General features: G+C 37.6%; 2 protein-coding genes and 1 long non-coding RNA gene across 3 annotated transcripts in view; 1 reads left to right on the forward strand and 2 right to left on the reverse strand.

Annotated features, from left to right (window-relative positions):
* Positions 1-1,485: 1,485 nt before the first annotated feature.
* Positions 1,486-3,329, reverse strand: LOC107598176 (uncharacterized). Its single transcript, XR_001610526.1, has 2 exons — positions 3,139-3,329; positions 1,486-2,265 (listed from the first exon to the last, which is right to left on the reverse strand). It is a non-coding gene; the product is annotated as an uncharacterized lncRNA (long non-coding RNA).
* Positions 3,330-4,894: 1,565 nt separating this feature from the next.
* Positions 4,895-10,020, reverse strand: yipf6 (Yip1 domain family, member 6). The gene is made up of 7 exons (XM_016287491.1): positions 9,942-10,020; positions 8,673-8,801; positions 8,418-8,496; positions 8,244-8,286; positions 8,040-8,165; positions 6,548-6,705; positions 4,895-5,674 (listed from the first exon to the last, which is right to left on the reverse strand). Exons 1-7 carry the CDS (start codon positions 9,984-9,986, stop codon positions 5,553-5,555), a joined length of 702 nt encoding a protein of 233 aa, XP_016142977.1. The 5' UTR covers positions 9,987-10,020; the 3' UTR covers positions 4,895-5,552.
* A 982-nt stretch (positions 10,021-11,002) lies between these two features.
* The window catches only part of LOC107596712 (oligophrenin-1-like), a 44,158-nt gene continuing 32,523 nt past the window's right edge, over positions 11,003-22,637 (forward strand). Inside the window, exons 1-2 of the mRNA XM_016287513.1 lie at positions 11,003-11,515; positions 22,426-22,521. Coding sequence (XP_016142999.1) covers positions 11,362-11,515; positions 22,426-22,521 — 250 coding nt within the window. The 5' untranslated portion in view covers positions 11,003-11,361. The remainder of the gene's footprint in view (positions 11,516-22,425; positions 22,522-22,637) is intronic.

Here is a 22,637-nt window from a genome sequence, read left to right on the forward strand (position 1 = left end):
CAGCAGCGCAGATTAGCAAACACAACACTGTTGGATACAGACATATAAAGGTCAGAAGAAAACTCTGACAATTTTCTAACACTCAGTCTGAATACTTTCCGTACCCACTGTATATAATAATAATTTCTGCATTTAGCAGACACTTTTATCCAAATGCGATTTACAGTGCATTCAGGCTATACATTTTGTTCCCAGTATACACAGTGTTCCCTGGGAATATATAAATAAATATATATATAAATCCTGGCTCTTCCCAGCTTTATAATGGTAATGAATGGGTGTTCACTACTATTATATATTTTGAAGTCCAATAAAGTGCATCCATCCATCATAAAACGTACGCCACACGGCTCCTGGGGGTTAATAAAGGCCTCCTGAAGTGAAGTGTTTATATATATATATTTATAATCTATATTTAAAACTTTACAAACAGTAATCTCTAGCTTCCACTGTCATACGCTAGAGACAGAGTGGTGTTCCAGCGGATGATGTAGGATGTAGGCATAGCATAAGATATGGTGAGAATATGCTAGTCTTGCACAAAAAGAAGTTTTCTTTCAAGCAAAGTAAAACCAGTCACCTTTTGGATTATATTGAAATCCTCTGAAATTTTCTTTACAAATCCTTGTTTTGTACTTCTAAATCATAACTGCTTCTCATCTGAGCTTACGTTATGCCTACATCCTCCGCTGGAGTGGATGAACCACTCTCTTGTGAATGCACGTACGACAGTTAGTGGAATCTAAAGATTACGGTTTATAAAGTTTTAAATATGGATATTTTTCTTATACAAATGCATTGATTCGCTTCAGAATGGCCTTTATTAACCTCACTCACCCTCATGTCATTCCAAGACTTTGACTTTCTTTTATTCAGTGGTACACAATAGAAAACGTTTTAAAGAATTTTGGCAACCAAACCGTTTTGATGACCATTGACTTCCATTGTATGGGCTAAAAAAGCACTGAGACATTTCTCAAAACACTTTCTTTTAAGTTCCACAGCAGTGATGATGACACTGAGAAATGAGTAATAATAACAGAAAGGCATCACAGCAGCGCAGATTAGCAAACACAACACTGTTGGATACAGACATATAAAGGTCAGAAGAAAACACTGACAATTTTCTAACACTCACACACCTTTATTTAATCAGCACACACACACCTCAATTGCACCTTATGGTTCAGGTGCTGCAATGCATTAGAAGTGAAAATTAAAGTCTTTTTTTAGACATACAAGATGGAAAGTCTAATTAGAATTACCATCACATAGAGCAGCAAAAGCAGAGAGAGAGAGGAGTGAAGACTGTGTGCGGGTGTTTCTCTATGTGAGGGAAACAGAGGAAGACAGGTTGCCGATGTGTCTCTAAAAAGATGTGTGCGAAAGGATTGCTTAAATGCTGCAGAAACAGCACTTCCAATTTAACCTTAAGATACATTTTTCATTTTCTATGTGCAAAAAAGAGAGCGCGCACACAATATATGCAGCGCTTATTAAAGTCCATGTTTATTTCCTTCTGGAATATACTAACTTCCACGAATGAAAAATAAATGTAATGTAGCCCAAACATCATTCACTACTAAAAAGAAAAAAAACAAAGAAAAGAAACGTGTGTAGCAATGTGAGGAGACTGATGTGTGGCCTGATGATAGCTGAATTTTTCCAACAGAGACAATGCTCAATCAGATAAAATAACAAATACATGCACCCTCACATAGTCACATACTATGCTTGAGTAAGCACATCCACACATGAAGACACACAGATCATGATAATCCTACGCCTCCACGTTAGGGGTGTGAGTACATCTGGAACTGCTCAGAAGGGCACTAATGTTCCTCACACAACAAAACATTCATATAATGAAGACATGTAGGCTGTTGTTAAATTAGTAGCACTGAAGAATTAATGTCCTCCACTCCTTTTCTCTCCACTTATTCAACTGAATGAGGGATGGGGAGGAGTGATATCTATGCAATAATCCACTTACTGCCCTCGGGTTGTCCCTTTATGAGTGTCCATCAAAGTGTTCCACCTTTTTTTAGGCTAGGCCAATCACTAGCCAGCTCCCAGACAGTCTGCTGGTTGTCTTAGCAAAGGGGAGGTGTTCATTTTCCAATTGGCAGAGGGTGTATATATGCTAATGAGAAGGCGAAAATGTCAAAATCATCCAGCCAATCACAAAGTAGAAGAGGAACACTGGATACACGACCAGGGCTTTCCTATTGGGTGGTTGGCTGTCTGCAAGAAATGCTGTGGAGGCTGTGAATGAAAGACACACACAGAGATATTAACCTCAGATCTCAATGAAATCCCCTAAAGACTGTGTGTACAAGAGGGAGACAATCAGTCAACTGACATCTGCGTCTACTTATTATTGGTAAATCTAGTCAAATTTTCTTCTTCAGCACTTGAATAACTTGTTTAATTGATGCTATCTCTGTAATATATTATTGAAAAAACAGCTTGTAATTGATTTTCTTTTGTCTGAATTGCAGATTTGCAGGCTAGTTTTCTAGTTTTAGTTGCAGGCAATATTTCCCATCTGCACTGCAAAATGCAGATATTTTATTATTGTTAACTAAAACTAAAACATTACAAATATAGCAACTGACTGAAGTAAGTAAGTTTAAATACTAAAATTACTGAAACTAAAATAAATTAATTAAAACTTTATAGAAATATAAAAAACAATAAAAATGGCACATGCACATATCAAAATTATTAAACGTAATACAATTAAAATGAAAGCTGAAAATATAAAAATGAAAGCTAATTAAAAATATTAATAAATACTATAATAGTAATATAAAATTAAAATAATACTGGCTATTCTATTAAGAATTATTGTACTTTTATTTGTTTATTTTGCCCTGTGAGCCATTCAAATGTAATTTTTTTTTCTCATGCCTATGAAGCTCAAATATTTTAACCCAAAAAAACCAATACATTAAAAGAGTCTACACTCCCACCTGGTGGTCACTGTATGCACTGCCTGAGGAGCTTGTTGGCCACTCAGGCTCATCTGGTGCAGACAACATACATGGATTCTAAACATTTGTGCTATGAACAGCCACAGGGCCTTTAGTATTCTGGGAATGCTGAAAACAGATTAAAAAATTGATTGATTCTTACCAAACGTTGACCAGCTGAAGGAGGCGGTGACAACTATGAGACGGACTACAAAACTGACGAGGCCTGAGCCTCCCAGGAGAACTATACGACACACTATCATGGCCACAGTCAGAGGGAGAATACAGTACCCCAACACACAAAGACTCTGGAAAAATGATCTGTATAGACAAAGAGTGAAAAAGTCAGTTAACAACATTGTATCCGTAGTGTGCTCAAACATTAATTTAACTTTATTCACTAAATTGTCTAGAAGACGCCAATGAACAAATTGCAAATTCAGAGGGTTACCATCTATTTATGTAATGTGAAATTTCTGAACGAAACATGATATTGAAAAAAAAAATCTGTAGGATGTAACTTAGGCTTATAAGTAAAAATAACAGTGGCTGACACTCATACTTATCACAGTTAAAATGATTTTAGCAAATGGCTGCAATATAACAAAGAGTGAAAAATTTAAGGGGGTCTGAATACTTTCCGTACCCACTGTATATATATATATATATATAAAATCCTGGCTCTTCCCAGCTTTATAATGGTAATGAATGGGTGTTCACTACTATTATATATTTTGAAGTCCAATAAAGTGCATCCATCCATCATAAAACGTACGCCACACGGCTCCTGGGGGTTAATAAAGGCCTCCTGAAGTGAAGTGTTTATATATATATATTTATAATCTATATTTAAAACTTTACAAACAGTAATCTCTAGCTTCCACTGTCATACGCTAGAGACAGAGTGGTGTTCCAGCGGATGATGTAGGATGTAGGCATAGCATAAGATATGGTGAGAATATGCTAGTCTTGCACAAAAAGAAGTTTTCTTTCAAGCAAAGTAAAACCAGTCACCTTTTGGATTATATTGAAATCCTCTGAAATTTTCTTTACAAATCCTTGTTTTGTACTTCTAAATCATAACTGCTTCTCATCTGAGCTTACGTTATGCCTACATCCTCCGCTGGAGTGGATGAACCACTCTCTTGTGAATGCACGTACGACAGTTAGTGGAATCTAAAGATTACGGTTTATAAAGTTTTAAATATGGATATTTTTCTTATACAAATGCATTGATTCGCTTCAGAATGGCCTTTATTAACCTCACTCACCCTCATGTCATTCCAAGACTTTGACTTTCTTTTATTCAGTGGTACACAATAGAAAACGTTTTAAAGAATTTTGGCAACCAAACCGTTTTGATGACCATTGACTTCCATTGTATGGGCTAAAAAAGCACTGAGACATTTCTCAAAACACTTTCTTTTAAGTTCCACAGCAGTGATGATGACACTGAGAAATGAGTAATAATAACAGAAAGGCATCACAGCAGCGCAAATTAGCAAACACAACACTGTTGGATACAGACATATAAAGGTCAGAAGAAAACACTGACAATTTTCTAACACTCACACACCTTTATTTAATCAGCACACACACACCTCAATTGCACCTTATGGTTCAGGTGCTGCAATGCATTAGAAGTGAAAATTAAAGTCTTTTTTTAGACATACAAGATGGAAAGTCTAATTAGAATTACCATCACATAGAGCAGCAAAAGCAGAGAGAGAGAGGAGTGAAGACTGTGTGCGGGTGTTTCTCTATGTGAGGGAAACAGAGGAAGACAGGTTGCCGATGTGTCTCTAAAAAGATGTGTGCGAAAGGATTGCTTAAATGCTGCAGAAACAGCACTTCCAATTTAACCTTAAGATACATTTTTCATTTTCTATGTGCAAAAAAGAGAGCGCGCACACAATATATGCAGCGCTTATTAAAGTCCATGTTTATTTCCTTCTGGAATATACTAACTTCCACGAATGAAAAATAAATGTAATGTAGCCCAAACATCATTCACTACTAAAAAGAAAAAAAACAAAGAAAAGAAACGTGTGTAGCAATGTGAGGAGACTGATGTGTGGCCTGATGATAGCTGAATTTTTCCAACAGAGACAATGCTCAATCAGATAAAATAACAAATACATGCACCCTCACATAGTCACATACTATGCTTGAGTAAGCACATCCACACATGAAGACACACAGATCATGATAATCCTACGCCTCCACGTTAGGGGTGTGAGTACATCTGGAACTGCTCAGAAGGGCACTAATGTTCCTCACACAACAAAACATTCATATAATGAAGACATGTAGGCTGTTGTTAAATTAGTAGCACTGAAGAATTAATGTCCTCCACTCCTTTTCTCTCCACTTATTCAACTGAATGAGGGATGGGGAGGAGTGATATCTATGCAATAATCCACTTACTGCCCTCGGGTTGTCCCTTTATGAGTGTCCATCAAAGTGTTCCACCTTTTTTTAGGCTAGGCCAATCACTAGCCAGCTCCCAGACAGTCTGCTGGTTGTCTTAGCAAAGGGGAGGTGTTCATTTTCCAATTGGCAGAGGGTGTATATATGCTAATGAGAAGGCGAAAATGTCAAAATCATCCAGCCAATCACAAAGTAGAAGAGGAACACTGGATACACGACCAGGGCTTTCCTATTGGGTGGTTGGCTGTCTGCAAGAAATGCTGTGGAGGCTGTGAATGAAAGACACACACAGAGATATTAACCTCAGATCTCAATGAAATCCCCTAAAGACTGTGTGTACAAGAGGGAGACAATCAGTCAACTGACATCTGCGTCTACTTATTATTGGTAAATCTAGTCAAATTTTCTTCTTCAGCACTTGAATAACTTGTTTAATTGATGCTATCTCTGTAATATATTATTGAAAAAACAGCTTGTAATTGATTTTCTTTTGTCTGAATTGCAGATTTGCAGGCTAGTTTTCTAGTTTTAGTTGCAGGCAATATTTCCCATCTGCACTGCAAAATGCAGATATTTTATTATTGTTAACTAAAACTAAAACATTACAAATATAGCAACTGACTGAAGTAAGTAAGTTTAAATACTAAAATTACTGAAACTAAAATAAATTAATTAAAACTTTATAGAAATATAAAAAACAATAAAAATGGCACATGCACATATCAAAATTATTAAACGTAATACAATTAAAATGAAAGCTGAAAATATAAAAATGAAAGCTAATTAAAAATATTAATAAATACTATAATAGTAATATAAAATTAAAATAATACTGGCTATTCTATTAAGAATTATTGTACTTTTATTAGTTTATTTTGCCCTGTGAGCCATTCAAATGTAATTTTTTTTTCTCATGCCTATGAAGCTCAAATATTTTAACCAAAAAAAACCAATACATTAAAAGAGTCTACACTCCCACCTGGTGGTCACTGTATGCACTGCCTGAGGAGCTTGTTGGCCACTCAGGCTCATCTGGTGCAGACAACATACATGGATTCTAAACATTTGTGCTATGAACAGCCACAGGGCCTTTAGTATTCTGGGAATGCTGAAAACAGATTAAAAAATTGATTGATTCTTACCAAACGTTGACCAGCTGAAGGAGGCGGTGACAACTATGAGACGGACTACAAAACTGACGAGGCCTGAGCCTCCCAGGAGAACTATACGACACACTATCATGGCCACAGTCAGAGGGAGAATACAGTACCCCAACACACAAAGACTCTGGAAAAATGATCTGTATAGACAAAGAGTGAAAAAGTCAGTTAACAACATTGTATCCGTAGTGTGCTCAAACATTAATTTAACTTTATTCACTAAATTGTCTAGAAGACGCCAATGAACAAATTGCAAATTCAGAGGGTTACCATCTATTTATGTAATGTGAAATTTCTGAACGAAACATGATATTGAAAAAAAAAATCTGTAGGATGTAACTTAGGCTTATAAGTAAAAATAACAGTGGCTGACACTCATACTTATCACAGTTATGGTGGGACAAACGTTGCATATTAAGTGCAACAGTTTGCTAAAAGTATCTGTTATCTATATCTAATTAGGTTTTTTTTTTTTTTTGTCTAGTGACACCCTGTCTTGAAATTGTGAACATTTATATTTGATTATAAAACGGATAGTTCCGGTCCTTGATTCTGATTGGTTGAGCCGTGTTTGAAGCTGTTGTAAATTACACTACAAACATACACCTTTGTTTACTTCTGTGTGTTGCTTGGCAACCACTTTGGTGGAACCACAACTGTTTCTCAGGAACTACATTGTTTGGTGGAAGAATACTGTTTTTATTAATATCATTACACTTTACTTGCTCTGTTTTATTCTGTGAAACCTTACTATCTATATGGAATAACCTACAATAAGTCCCGTGAAGTGAATTTATAACAGCTAAACCCTTCTTGGGGCTTATTGCTTTATTTGAATTGAAATGTTCTTAAAAATTCATTGACATTTAAATTGGTAGATTATATTTAAAATATCATTTGATTTATTTACTACACTATTTAATTGATCAAATCCTAAATTAGTTGTAAAGTCAAAACTTTCAATTACTGCATCAAAAAACAGTGGCGAAATTTTGTCCAACGTTGCAATTTTGTTATTATTTCAGATGCTAATTTTTCCTAAACAAAATGTTTTTTTTGTTTGTTTTTTTTATAACTGATGGCTTCATAAAGGCATATTTAATGGTGAAAAAAAAATCATGAATATCAATGTCTGGGTCTCTGATGGCTAAAAGAAACTATTATTATTATTTAATTATTATCACCCCCACTCTGTTCTCTCATTGCTCCAGTGGCATTAAATGATTTTCCTGCATCTGGTTGACTAACATTCCCAATACACTGAAAAGTGCTCTTTCCTACCTCAAGCTATGAGACAACTTCCCACCTGTAGGTAAAGCTGATAAATAACAGGCAACACACTCCTTTTTTAATATGCATGTTACCAACTAAACTGACAACATGAAAGTCATATTCAAAAAATGTAAGGTGCTCTCTTTTATGCAGGCTTCTCACAAGCAAATAAACATAAATGAATATCTGACTGTTTACTCACATAGTTCCTCCCAGAAGTTTGGAATTGAGAGTGATGATTACAGAACCGAACCAAATGATGACAAAGACTTCTGCAAACTGTGGCCTGCCATCCTCCTCACTGTCAACAGACCCACCCTGCAGCATTCTGGGATAGATTATATTATAAATATATTATATCTGCTGGAGTCATAGTGACAATAGTTCTGACAGTGTTACTACTCACAAGGCCAGAGTGACACAGAGGAGGAGAGGGCCCCATAAGTCCCCTAAAAAGAGCACATACATGCTCATTAGACAGCTGATGAACATTTAGCATTTATATTAATAAGTGATAATAAATAGCCCACATGTAATCTGTGATTGATAATGTGTCATCAGTGATTGATGATGGACTCACAGTCTCTGAGCAGCGCAGAACTTTTCTTGGGGTACATCACATGGACAAACTTCTGTCCAACGGCTCTCAGATCCCTCAGCTGAGACCCACAACCAGAGCAAAAAGACAGTAAGAAACGATCCTTAAACTCCCTAGACAGAACTACTGTTAAAGGTGCAGTCCATTGTTATTTGAGTATTTTATATACTTATGAAATAATATTTTTCATTCATGGCAATATTTTGAACCCTGACTGTAATGCAAGGTTTCACGTACAATAGTGTCTTTGACAGGCTCATCCAGGGTGGAGAAATCATTGTCAGCGTTCTGTGAGCCCACCGGCATAGATATATCTCCCTCCACTGGAATGTCCTCAGAGATGGAGATGTCAGACAAACCCGCAAACTGTGACATAAAGAATGACGGTTTAAATCATTCATGGCAAATCCGGATACCGAAAACACTTTATGTGCAGCTCACGTTCATCTACAGCAGTGATTTTTAAAAATGTGGTCCACTGGTGGTCCATCCAGAATTTAAAATTGGGCTATGAGCGGACTATTATGAAACTATGACTGACTATTTAAATAATAGCAGTAAGTACAAAACCTTAAAATAAGCTAAAACCACCTATATTTAATTAAATCAATGATACTAACATTAACATAATTTGAGATTGTGTTTCTGTTTTCTTCGCAATAAATGACAGTTACTATAGTACTACAGTCAGTTCATTTAGCTCAAAGAAGCAGTCAAATTGATTTCAATTAAACAAGAATAAAACAGTCAGGGAAATTACTGAATGATAAAAGTGAGACTATTTCAAGATCCAAGTTGTATACTGCTGATAATTCGTACACGATTTAAAATTTTTGTCCTGAAAACGAATACCCTTAGGCTCCTGCTGCCCTTTAAAATGTGCCTTTAGATATTAGATGTTTGTCACACTCACACTTCGAGCTTTTAAATGACACACTGTATATCAGGGACGACAATTATTTTAAAGTAGTAACATTGATCAGTAAATGGGGAAGAAGAACAGCTGATGTCCTATTCATTTCACAATTATTGAGATATAGCTTATGTACACAAAATTACATTTTCTGAAACCTTCGTATAGGAATAGTAAGGAATTTTAAACTTTTAACGGTCAGACAGTGCGTGTCAACAGTTTCAGATTGCAGATTATGTTCCATTCTCAGTGTTTACATAGTTTGGTAACACTGTACGATAAAAACGTGTACTGTCGTTTTTCATATAAGACAGCTAATCTGTCAAGTATGGACATTTGGGCGATGTTTGAAAACAAAACAAAATAATGAAAAACGTTCATTGTAGTAAATGTTCTCTTGAGCTGAGAAACGACCAGCTGCGTTTACATGTATAACCCCAACAAAGTCTTAAAGCTTTACTGACACATTTACAAATTCTCAAGCTTCCAGTCAGGGTCGGTAACCATACAGTCAAAAACAAAAACTCGATGGAAAAGCTGACAACGTGTTTTAAAGACGTGTAAGCGTTTTAAAAGCATGTTTTGTCCCTTACCAAAGGCTTGCTAGACTCCTCTACTTCCGCCATCTTCGAACGCATGCGTCACGGATACGTGTGACGTCAAAAACGCCAACATGTCACTTAGCGGATTATGATCATGAATAATAATATATACAATTATAATTTATATAACAATATTATAAAATACATTATACAATTAAAATATGTAAACAAAGCTTAACTCGTTTAAATTTATATATCAATTACTCTGATAGCCTCTTTGCTCTTGAATATATAAATTCAGCGCATTGTTATTTAATTAACAACGTGTCAATTGTTAAGTTTGAACACATATTTTATTAGTAGCCGAGTGGACACGTTAAAGATTTTAAGTGTCGTTAATATATAGTATGCCCTATATTTTAAACTGGTCAGAGTTTGGAAATCATATTAACAAAGCCTGTAAAGTGCTTTTAAATCGAATGATATGATGATTCAGAGGAGTGTCGGTCTGAGCCAGCGTGGGTTTAGAAATTCAATGTGTGAGCAGAATGACAACTAGCAAGAATCAGAGATACAAACATAGGCGAGGCTTAGTGGCCCGGATGTTGGACAAGGACGTACATAATAATTGTATTATTTTAACTATTAAGTATGTATCCAATGCAATGGCTATTTACATTTCCCATTGTCCCTGTTTCAGGTGCAACGTTTTCGTCCAGAACACTGCTGACGCGCCACTTCAGCAGCTCGTCACGTGGAAAGTGTTACTTTTCCAAGCGCTGCTCAGGATGGACCAATCATATTCGTTTATGATTGCTGAACACCACAACCAATAATTAACAATTTCATAGAAACTACAGGGGCATGTTTCCATTTGTATTCCAGGTACAAATCATTTAAAATAATAGATTTAAATGATTACAAGTTTCAGTCTGTAAATGTCTGCATTTAAACAAAACCCATCCTTACATTTGAATGCAGTTCAATAGAGAATTTCCTTTTGTGAGCCCTCAAGCGCCCCCCAGAGGAAGGCCACGTGCGTCTGATTAAAATAACATTTTTAGCTACTAACTAGTGACATTTTGCCGCTCAATGATGTGGGAGTACTCAGTATGTAGCCCTGCCCGCGTTTGCCAGCCCCTCCGCTCCCAAAAACAAGGAAACGTGTAGAAACACAACTACTTTCTTTATCAGCACTTTTAAAATTTAGTTTGCTATCCAAATTGCTCGACTGAAATAACAATACCGCGTGCACACGGAAACAGTCACTACCGGAGCGCTGGATTATTAATTTTTTTTACAACTGCATATCATTCAATAGGTCAAATATTGGGGAACTTGATCGAAACCGATTAATCGAAATCAACTTGATTAATACAGCCGAGTGATCAAAAGTCACGTCTGTTGTGGTTTGTGTACTTTACTGACAACAAAAGGCCGGTTATCTTCATTGATCGGTCAGAGGGTGAGAATGGGGCATCCTCCACTAGAGTTCAGCGACTGTTACTCCGACAATCCAGATTTCAGAGAGAGACTGAAATGCTACGAAAACGAGCTGGAGAAAACCAACAAGTTCCTAAAGGATGCCATCAAGGACGGGAACAGTGTGATCAACACGATTAAAGGTAAATTGGTGTTTTACAGCAGCCGTGGTGGTCTTCGCTGGGGGAGGTGGATGGAGGTCTCCGCCTTTGTAAACCGAGCAAGATCAGGGAATAACTGATTTAATGTTAGGAATATTTCCTTACATTCGTAAAGCTTTTTTTTTTTGCATGGGCTTTCACTTGCGAGTCCTTGCTTAGTTTTAAAGGGGATTATGAATTGTAGAGGGAGGGAGTGATCTGGCAGATGGTGAGCAGCTCTTGGAAGATCCCCCTCTCAGAGATGCTGGCAAGCCCTTTTAGGGGAAGGTTGATTTATTTATAGAAGGCACCTTCGATTTTCCAGAATAGTCAATGGAATTAAACTGGGAAGTTTAGAGATGGTGTGAAAGTGTCAACAAAATGATTAAAACTGGATGGAGAGCCAGTAGTCATATGAACACAGATACTGTGACTATAAGCCCTTCTCACTATTCTACTTCTCTCAAGTCAATTTAGGCACTTTGCATCCTCAGACTGGAGGAGAGGGAGGCTGTAAAGCCAGCAGTCTGCAGAGCATTCATTTCTATGGCCATACACACCACAATGGGTGTAATGTCTCTCTTCCTCCGTCCTGAAAGTTTTCACAGTCCTGCTGTACCACCACTGTTCCCCTGAACGAGGCCGTTAACGATAGAGGAAATGTCACTGCAAACAATGCACTTTAGACAGAAGCTTCTGCCTAATGACGAGAAGCTGAACTCAGTAGAGCTATATTATAGTATTTATATAGATATAAAAGTAATTATAGCTGTAGGTATCCCAGTGCACAGCTCATATGTGGTCCTTGGGGTTCAGGGAAATATCAGGGACTTTTAAAAATTTGATTTCCAGGCCTGTTCATGGAAATTAATTTTAAAAAGCTTCTTCTTTTTTTTAAATGAAAGTAATACAATAATTAAACTAAAACAGTCTTATTAAAATGTATAAAATATTACAAAGTTATTGAATTTTTTATAATTAATACAACTTGCTATGTGTGGAGGGAGTTAAGAGAATTAATATATATATATAATGAGCATATTAAATGCATCATGTAATGTTGCAATAACTGAACGTACAGTGAAATGTAAGTTAAACACGATGTAAATAAATAAGTAATAAATTATTATGCCAAGCTCTAGTTGGGTAAAAATACTTTTTAATATAAAATTATCCATTAATCAGGAGCAAGTGGAAAAAAAAGTAGTGGAAATTAACTGGTCGAAAAGAGCAGGAACCCTGTGTCATTGTCAGATGTTTTCTTACTGGAGAGTTTTAGCTGATTGGTGTTCAGTTTTTCTGTCTGCATTTCACTGCCTAAGTTTGGATAGAAGAATTGACAGCTGGTCTTCTTCAGTGATAATATGATGATTCAGCTTTAATTTATCTCCTAGAGTAAAACTTTTCAGGCTTCCTTCCCTAATTTCAAGGGAAGTCATTAACACGCTAGTTTTCTAAAAACACAGGAAGGCTGATAGCATTTTTTAAGTTTTTATTTTGCCTGAGGGAGTATGCAAGCTTCTAATTTGACTAACCATAAGCCTCGCTTTATACCTGAGAGTGCAACACTCCAAAAGCAGAATGCTGAGCCACTAAGGCAGATTTCCTTATGGATTTGTGCGGTGCACGAATGGCTGTAATTTGATGATTGCATCTGCTCTCGGATGCTTCCACTGTCTTGGAAGGAGTCTTCAGTGCTTCAGTATCTGAAAGAGTCACTAGAGCCCAACCTATATTTTCTCTAGGGTTTCCGCTATTTGAAGTTCTGCAGTTTCTAAAGTCATATGACCTGACTCAGAGGTTTCGATATGCTTACTTCCTGCGTTTATGTAGTTTTGCACTTTTTGAGGAATATCGCGTGTGCTGTGTGGATATGAAACTTAGCACAGGAAGTGTAGCATTTCCTCTTCTTCAACGATGAGGAACCTCTTTGGAGATCTATTGCTGCTGTTATGACTGAACAGAGAATATCAACACCATGACAGATGTCCAGAAGGATTGAGGAAGCTTTCATATTAATCTTAAACAAATATGCTCATGCTCACCACCACACCTCGTTCTTGTTCCAAGTGGGTCTCGAACCCAGGTCTCCGGCATCGGAGGCGGACGCACTAACAAGGAGGCTAAAGACTGCAGCCACTAGCGCATCTCTTGAGATCAGGGGAGTGAGGTTTACCTGCACAGCACCTACTCGCTGGCCTCCGTTACACTCACCCCCCTAACCCTCACTCCCATCCGGGTCATGGCACCAATCTAACCCCTCTCTCCTGGGTCCTCACTGCCACACCTCATTCTCGTTTCGAGTGGGTCTCGAACCCAGGTCTCCGGCATGGGAGGTGGACACACTAACAAGGAGGCTAAAGACTGCAGCCACTAGTGCATCTCTTGAGATCAGGGGAGTGAGGTTTACCTGCACAGCACCTACTCGCTGGCCTACGTTACACTCACCAATACAGAACGTGAGCCAATTGTTGCATCTGCTGTCATTTCAAAGGCATTAATGACTAAATAATTCCACACAACACTTTTTGGCACCACCCATTCAAACATCATCTGTTTAGTTAGTGCAATCTCATTCTGTCATCCGTTTCAACTGCACTGACTGGTTCTTCAACCAAGTCTGGCTGTCTTTTACCAGGATGTGGTTCTTGGCCTCATTTGATGTTTAGTAACCTGCAATACAAACAGTGACTCGAACACGTTGTCATACATTCTATCATGCTTTTCAAGAACACCTGATACATAATTTCTGCTCTAATGTTGCGAGAGTAAATAGCGCTCTTTTGAGATCCGTGTGTGTGTTTGTCAGAGGGCTGAACAGGGCGGGTTTTGTAATTTGGTTTGGAGAGTGTAGTCCGTCATGCCAGCTCCTCATGCTTTAGACAAACACACTCTTTGTGTCCTTTTCATCAGAGGGGATATAATCGTTTAAGCCATCTCCTCTGTCACAGAGCGTGCAGGCCTAAAACACAGCCAGAGAGAAAGAGATAGAAAGATGGATGAATGGCTCACATGCCTATTGATCAGTAATAGAGGGCTGAAATCAAATAGAGTTTCTCTTTTCTGGATGTTATTTACATAATAATTTTGCATAATAATTTTAATTGCCACATCAAAAATTGCATAATAATTGTAACATTGACAACCCATGATCTGGAGAGTTAGAGATGTGCTGAGATCCCATTTAGGGGTGGGTGATATGACCAAACTCTTATGTTGTTTGGCAATAAATAAATTAATAAAATAAAATAAATCAATACAATTTTTATTTACTTAATACATTAACATAATTTAATTTAATTCAAATGATCAATTGAATTTAAGCAGAATTTTCATCAGCCATTACTCCAGTCTTCAGTGTAACAAGATCTTTCAGAAATCATTCTAATATTCTGAATGCTGGTGCTCAAAAAATGGTTCCTAATTTTATTAATGGTAAAAATGGTCATAAAGAAATGTTGCAAAAAATTTATTTCAAATAAATGCCGTTCTTGCCTCAGCAAAAGCTGTTTTCAGCATCATGTGACACTGAAGACTAGAGTAGTGGCTGTTGAAAATTCAGATTTGCCATCACAGGAAAAAAGTATTTTAAAATATATTATTATAGAAATTTTTTATATGAAATTATAATAATATTTTACAATATTACTGTATTTCTGATCAAATGAATGCTGCCTTTGAGACTTTTTTCAAAAACATTGACAACCCATGATCTGGAGAGTTAGAGATGTGCTGAGATCCCACTTAGGGGTGGGCGATATGACCAAAATCTCGTATCATGATATGAGTAATTTTATTTCACGGTAACAATATATATCACAATATCGTTTTTTTTTTGGATACCATAGAAATTTCATAATTCTTGTCACCAATGTCAATATCACAAAAAAAATCAAGCTCACTCAAGTCAAGTCAAGTCACCTTCATTTATATAGCGCTTTTAACAATACAGATTGTGTCAAAGCAGCTTTACAGTATCAAATAGGAAAATAGTGTGTCAATGCAAAAGGACAACAGTAAACACTCAATTTTCAGTTAAAGGCAGTTCATCATTGAATTCAGTGATGCCATCGTCCAGCTCAGTTCAGTTCAAATTGTATCTGTGCAGTCAATTCGATGATATCGCTGGAAATGAAGTGTCCCCAACTAAGCAAGCCAGAGGCGACAGCGGCAAGGAACCAAAACTCCATCTGTGACAGAATGGAGAAGAAACCTTGGGAGAAACCAGGCTCAGTCAGGGGACCAGTTCTCCTCTGGCCAGACGAACCAGCAGGTTGTTCCATGCTGCAGCAAAATTAGATTGTGCAGAGGGCTCATCTGGTTCCATGGTCTTGTCCCGATGGCCGTCAGGGGATCACTGGGGATCTGTCTTTGGGGCTCATCTAGTTGTCCTGGTCTCCTCTGAAATTCAGGGATGTAGAGGTCGTCTCTAAGTGCTGATCCACCATCTGGGCTGAATACGGACTGGATCTGGTGGCTACGGTGACCTTGGAATAAGAAAGAAACAGACTAATATTAGCGTAGATGCCATTCTTCTTACGATGTAACAAGTACATTGTGTATTATTGGAAGTGTCCCCGGTTTCGGTTGACCTAATTAATGAACACAAGTAAACAGTCAGCAATTAAATAAGAATAAGAAACTAATTACAAGCAACAGGTAAAAAAATTGATAAAAACGGCATATTCTTCACTGTGTAAATTAAATATGTATTTCTTATAAGTTACAAAAGTGATTTAGTCGAGGGCAGTGAGAGATTTTCTCTCTTTTGTTGTTTGATTAACATGAATGACAGACAGCAGGAATATTAGACTGCTGTCACTTTAAGAGCTGCCCAGATCCAATATACTGTTAAACATGTGTTTCCTTTCACAGCTGTTCGCTTAAGACCTAAATTATTGTGTTTACGAGGATACTTGCATGGACGGGCATTTTGACACATACAAGTGTGTGTATTTAACCGTTATACATTGAGTGCAGTGAAACGAAATGCACCCTTACATTTCAATGCAACTCCATGGAGAATTTCCTTTTGTGAACCCTCAAGCGCCCCCAGAGGAAGGAAACGGTACGTCCCATAAAAACAACATTTCCTAGCTACTAACTAGTGACATTTTGCCGCCCAATGATGTGGGTGTACTCAGTATGTAGCCCTGCCCGCATTTGTCAGTCCCTCCGCTCCCAAAACAAGGAAAAGTATTGATATACAAATACTTTCTTTATCAGCACTTTAAACTTGTACTTTGCCACTCGAATTGCTCGACTGAATTAGCAATACCGCGTGCACACGGATACAGTCACTACTGGAGCGCTGGATTATAACTTAGTTGTTTTATTTACAACTGCATCTCATCCAGTATGTCAAAAATGGGGAAGTTTATCGAAACCGATTAATCGAAATCCACTTGATTAATACCGCCGAGTGATCAAAAGGCGTACTTGACTGACAACAAAAGGCCGGTTATCCGAGGGTGAGAATGGGGCATCCTCCACTGGAGTTCAGCGACTGTTACTCCGACAGTCCGGATTTCAGAGAGAGATTGAAATGCAACGAAAACGAGCTGGAAAAAACCAACAAGTTCCTAAAGGATGTCATCAAAGACGGGAACAATGTGATCAACGCGATTAAAGGTAAACTGGTGTTTTACAGCAGTCGTGCTGGTCTTCTCTGCGGGAGGTGGATGGAGGTCTCCGCCTTTGCACACCCGAGAAGACGATTAAAGACATGCAATAAAGAAGTGCATAATTGTGTTTTAATGCAAGAAATATATTTAGTTACGTTCGTAAGGCTTTTTGCATGTGCTTTCACTTGCGGGTCCCTGGTCAGTTTTAAAGGAGATTATGAGAAAGCAGAGGGAGTGATCTGGCAGATGGTGAGCAGCTCTTGGAAGATCCCCCTCTCAGAGATGCTGGCAAGCACTTTTAGGACACTGTTGGTTGATTTATTTATAGCAGGCACCTTCCATTTTCCAAATTAGTAAATGGAATTGGACTGGGAAGTTTAGAGGTGGTGTGAAAGTGTCAACCAGATGATTAAAAGCGGAGGAGAGCCAGTAGTCATATGAACTCGGATATTATAACCATCAGCCTTTCTCACTATTCACTATCCTTCCTCTTCTGTCGTTTGGCTTATATCTGAAGTGTTGTGAAGCAACCAAATGGAAAGTTTCCAAGATCACAGCCCTTCTCTACCACCACTGTTCCTCGTTAACGACAGAGGAAATGTCACTGCAAACAATGCACTTTAGACAGAAGCTTCTGCTTAATGATGAGCCAAACTCAACAGAGCTAGCCTGTATTACAGTAATTATAGATATTGATATAAAAGTAATTATAGCTGTAGGTGTCCCCGTGCATAGCTCATATGTGGGCCTCATTGTCATTAGGGTTCAGGGAAATAGCTGGGAATTTTAAAAGTGTGATTTTCAGGCCTGTTCATGGAAATTAGGAAGAAGTATTAAAAGAATACAATCATGCAACTATTACAGTCTTATTAAATTGTATAAAATGTTAAAACGTTTTTGCATGATTTCATAGTTGATACAATTTGTCTGGAGCGATTTAACAGATTAAATAAAAGAAACAATATAATGACAATATTAAATGCGTAATTGAATTTAGCAGTAAATAAAAGTAGAAATTGCATTTTAATAGAAAATTATTACTTATCCATTATTAGTTAGTACTACTAAAAAAAATTAAATTGGGAACTCTGTCATTGCCAGAAGATTTCTTGACCTATTAAAGAGTTTTAGCTGATTGGTGTTCAGTTTTTCCGTCTACATTTCACTGCCTGAGTTTGGATAGAAGACTTGACAGCTGGTCTTGTCAATGATAATTTGATGATTCAGCCTTAATTTATCTCCTAGATAGAGCTTCTCAGGCTTCCTTCCCTAATTTCAAGGGAAGTCATAAACGCACAAGTTTTCTAAAAACACAGGAAGGCTGATAGAGTTTTTATGTTTTTATTTTGCATGCGGGAGTACGCAAGATACTAATTTGACTAACAATAAGCCTCGCTTTATACCTCAGAGTGAAACACTCCAAAAGCAGAATGCTGAGCCATTAAGGCAGATTTCCTTATGGATCTGTGCAGAGCACAGCGGCTTTATTTGATGATTGCAGTCTGCTCTCGGATGCTTCCAGTGTCTTGGAAGGAGTTTTCAGTGCTTCAAGGTCCTGAAGGAGTCACTGGAGCCCAACATAAATTTCCTCTAGGGTTTCCGCTTTTTGAAGTTCTGCAGTTTCTAAAGTCATACGACCTGACTCGAAGGTTTCTAAATGCTTACTTCCTGCGTTTATGAAGTTTTGCACTTTTTGAGGAATATCGCTGTGTGTATATGAAACTTAACACAGGAAGTTTAGCATTTCCTTTTCTCCAACGATGAGGAACCTCTTTGGAGGTCTATTGCTCCTGTTATGACTAAACAGAGAATATCAACATCATGACAGATCTCCAGACTGCTTTCTCGAGGAAGCTTTCATATGAAGCTTAAATAAATATGCTTGCCAATACAGAACGGGAGCCAATAATAGTTGCGGCCGCTGTCATTTCAAATGCATTAATAACCAAATAATTCCACACGGCACTTTTTGGCACCTCCCATTCAAACATTATCGGTTTAGGTCTGTAATCTGTTTCAGCTGCACTAACCGGTTCTTCAGCCAAGTCTGGTTGTCTTTTACCAGAATGTGGTTCTTGGCTTCAACTGTGGTTTAGTAGTTTATAACTCGCAGTACAAACAGTGATTCAAACGCTTTGTCATACATGCAATTATGCATTTCAAGAACACCTGTTGCATCATTTGTAGTCTAATGTTGCGAGAGTAAAATAGCTGTCTTTTAAGATCCGTGTGTGTGTTTGTCAGAGGGCTGAACAGGGCGGGTTTTGTAATTTGGTTTGGAGAGTGTAGTCCGTCATGCCAGCTCCTCATGCTTTAGACAAACACACTCTTTGTGTCCTTTTCATCAGAGGGGATATAATCGTTTAAGCCATCTCCTCTGTCACAGAGCGTGCAGGCCTAAAACACAGCCAGAGAGAAAGAGATAGAAAGATGGATGAATGGCTCACATGCCTATTGATCAGTAATAGAGGGCTGAAATCAAATAGAGTTTCTCTTTTCTGGATGTTATTTACATAATAATTTTGCATAATAATTTTAATTGCCACATCAAAAATTGCATAATAATTGTAACATTGACAACCCATGATCTGGAGAGTTAGAGATGTGCTGAGATCCCATTTAGGGGTGGGTGATATGACCAAACTCTTATGTTGTTTGGCAATAAATAAATTAATAAAATAAAATAAATCAATACAATTTTTATTTACTTAATACATTAACATAATTTAATTTAATTCAAATGATCAATTGAATTTAAGCAGAATTTTCATCAGCCATTACTCCAGTCTTCAGTGTAACAAGATCTTTCAGAAATCATTCTAATATTCTGAATGCTGGTGCTCAAAAAATGGTTCCTAATTTTATTAATGGTAAAAATGGTCATAAAGAAATGTTGCAAAAAATTTATTTCAAATAAATGCCGTTCTTGCCTCAGCAAAAGCTGTTTTCAGCATCATGTGACACTGAAGACTAGAGTAGTGGCTGTTGAAAATTCAGATTTGCCATCACAGGAAAAAAGTATTTTAAAATATATTATTATAGAAATTTTTTATATGAAATTATAATAATATTTTACAATATTACTGTATTTCTGATCAAATGAATGCTGCCTTTGAGACTTTTTTCAAAAACATTGACAACCCATGATCTGGAGAGTTAGAGATGTGCTGAGATCCCACTTAGGGGTGGGCGATATGACCAAAATCTCGTATCATGATATGAGTAATTTTATTTCACGGTAACAATATATATCACAATATCGTTTTTTTTTTGGATACCATAGAAATTTCATAATTCTTGTCACCAATGTCAATATCACAAAAAAAATCAAGCTCACTCAAGTCAAGTCAAGTCACCTTCATTTATATAGCGCTTTTAACAATACAGATTGTGTCAAAGCAGCTTTACAGTATCAAATAGGAAAATAGTGTGTCAATGCAAAAGGACAACAGTAAACACTCAATTTTCAGTTAAAGGCAGTTCATCATTGAATTCAGTGATGCCATCGTCCAGCTCAGTTCAGTTCAAATTGTATCTGTGCAGTCAATTCGATGATATCGCTGGAAATGAAGTGTCCCCAACTAAGCAAGCCAGAGGCGACAGCGGCAAGGAACCAAAACTCCATCTGTGACAGAATGGAGAAGAAACCTTGGGAGAAACCAGGCTCAGTCAGGGGACCAGTTCTCCTCTGGCCAGACGAACCAGCAGGTTGTTCCATGCTGCAGCAAAATTAGATTGTGCAGAGGGCTCATCTGGTTCCATGGTCTTGTCCCGATGGCCGTCAGGGGATCACTGGGGATCTGTCTTTGGGGCTCATCTAGTTGTCCTGGTCTCCTCTGAAATTCAGGGATGTAGAGGTCGTCTCTAAGTGCTGATCCACCATCTGGGCTGAATACGGACTGGATCTGGTGGCTACGGTGACCTTGGAATAAGAAAGAAACAGACTAATATTAGCGTAGATGCCATTCTTCTTACGATGTAACAAGTACATTGTGTATTATTGGAAGTGTCCCCGGTTTCGGTTGACCTAATTAATGAACACAAGTAAACAGTCAGCAATTAAATAAGAATAAGAAACTAATTACAAGCAACAGGTAAAAAAATTGATAAAAACGGCATATTCTTCACTGTGTAAATTAAATATGTATTTCTTATAAGTTACAAAAGTGATTTAGTCGAGGGCAGTGAGAGATTTTCTCTCTTTTGTTGTTTGATTAACATGAATGACAGACAGCAGGAATATTAGACTGCTGTCACTTTAAGAGCTGCCCAGATCCAATATACTGTTAAACATGTGTTTCCTTTCACAGCTGTTCGCTTAAGACCTAAATTATTGTGTTTACGAGGATACTTGCATGGACGGGCATTTTGACACATACAAGTGTGTGTATTTAACCGTTCAAGCCAAGGCCTATGAAGCTCCTGTGCTCTATGAGCACTGTCTTCACGTGTGCGCACCTCTCTGACAGCACTCAGAAACAGTTTCTCAGACAGTGTGCACATATAGTGAAATTAGTTCTCTTTCTTTGTCCCAGCGATTATAATACTGTAAAATGCTTTGGATGAATGCATTTGACAGTGGTCGGTCTTGATGTGTGTGTCTGTGTGTGTGTGTTCTGGCACTGATCCTGTGTAGTGAGTTTGAGACATAATTCCATCCTCACTGAGCCCCACAACATCTGATTTCACTTAGCAATAAAGCTGCTTTTCTTATTTCTCAGAGGTTCAGTAATTAATGGCTTCATATGTTAAGTGGCCAACAACCAAGCAACGTGGTGAAAGGTTGTTTGCGTTCAAATTTCCTGGCCATGGTTGCTTTTCAGTGTTTTGTGAAACTGTGAGAGTTGATATAGAGAGCGTTTTATTGGGGCTGGGCTGAAGCCAGAGACAGTATAAGGTGGAAGAGAAGGACCACAGAACACGAATGTCCTGCCTTTCAGTTAAAAGAGCCATTTGCCTTATGAATAGAGGCATTGCTTGTTTGTTTACTCTGGAACAAGCGTGCACATTAGCTAGGGAGTATGATTTGAGCTATAAAAACTACATTTAAAATACATAAATTGTCAATATTTCAGTAACATGCCTAGAAAATAGTTGCCCAGGTATGTGGACAGACCGAGTGGACTGGCTGTAAAGCTGCTAGCATGTGCGACCTATATGTTCAATCAGGCAATGTTTTCCTATTGGTGTTCTTCATAAGTAGCAATTTATTCTGACCAAATAACAAAACCTACAGGGACTAATGTGGATTTTTGATTGTTTTCTTTATAATTTTGATGTTATTTCCAGAGTACTCACTCGCAGTGCAGAAGTTCTCTCAGACCCTTCAGTCATTCCAGTTTGATTTCATCGGTGACACTTTGACTGATGATGAGATGAACATTGGTGAGTCGACAGCAGGTCTAATTGGAGTAATGCTTATTGGCCTGACCATTTCATTCATGTGATGTATTTGCTGATTTATTACCGTAATTACTGTATTTCACTTCTGTTCTGCTGAG

The sequence above is a fragment of the Sinocyclocheilus grahami genome, unplaced genomic scaffold, assembly GCF_001515645.1.
Source record: "Sinocyclocheilus grahami isolate Dianchi unplaced genomic scaffold, SAMN03320097.WGS_v1.1 scaffold12.1, whole genome shotgun sequence".
Classification (NCBI taxonomy): Eukaryota; Metazoa; Chordata; class Actinopteri; order Cypriniformes; family Cyprinidae; genus Sinocyclocheilus; species Sinocyclocheilus grahami.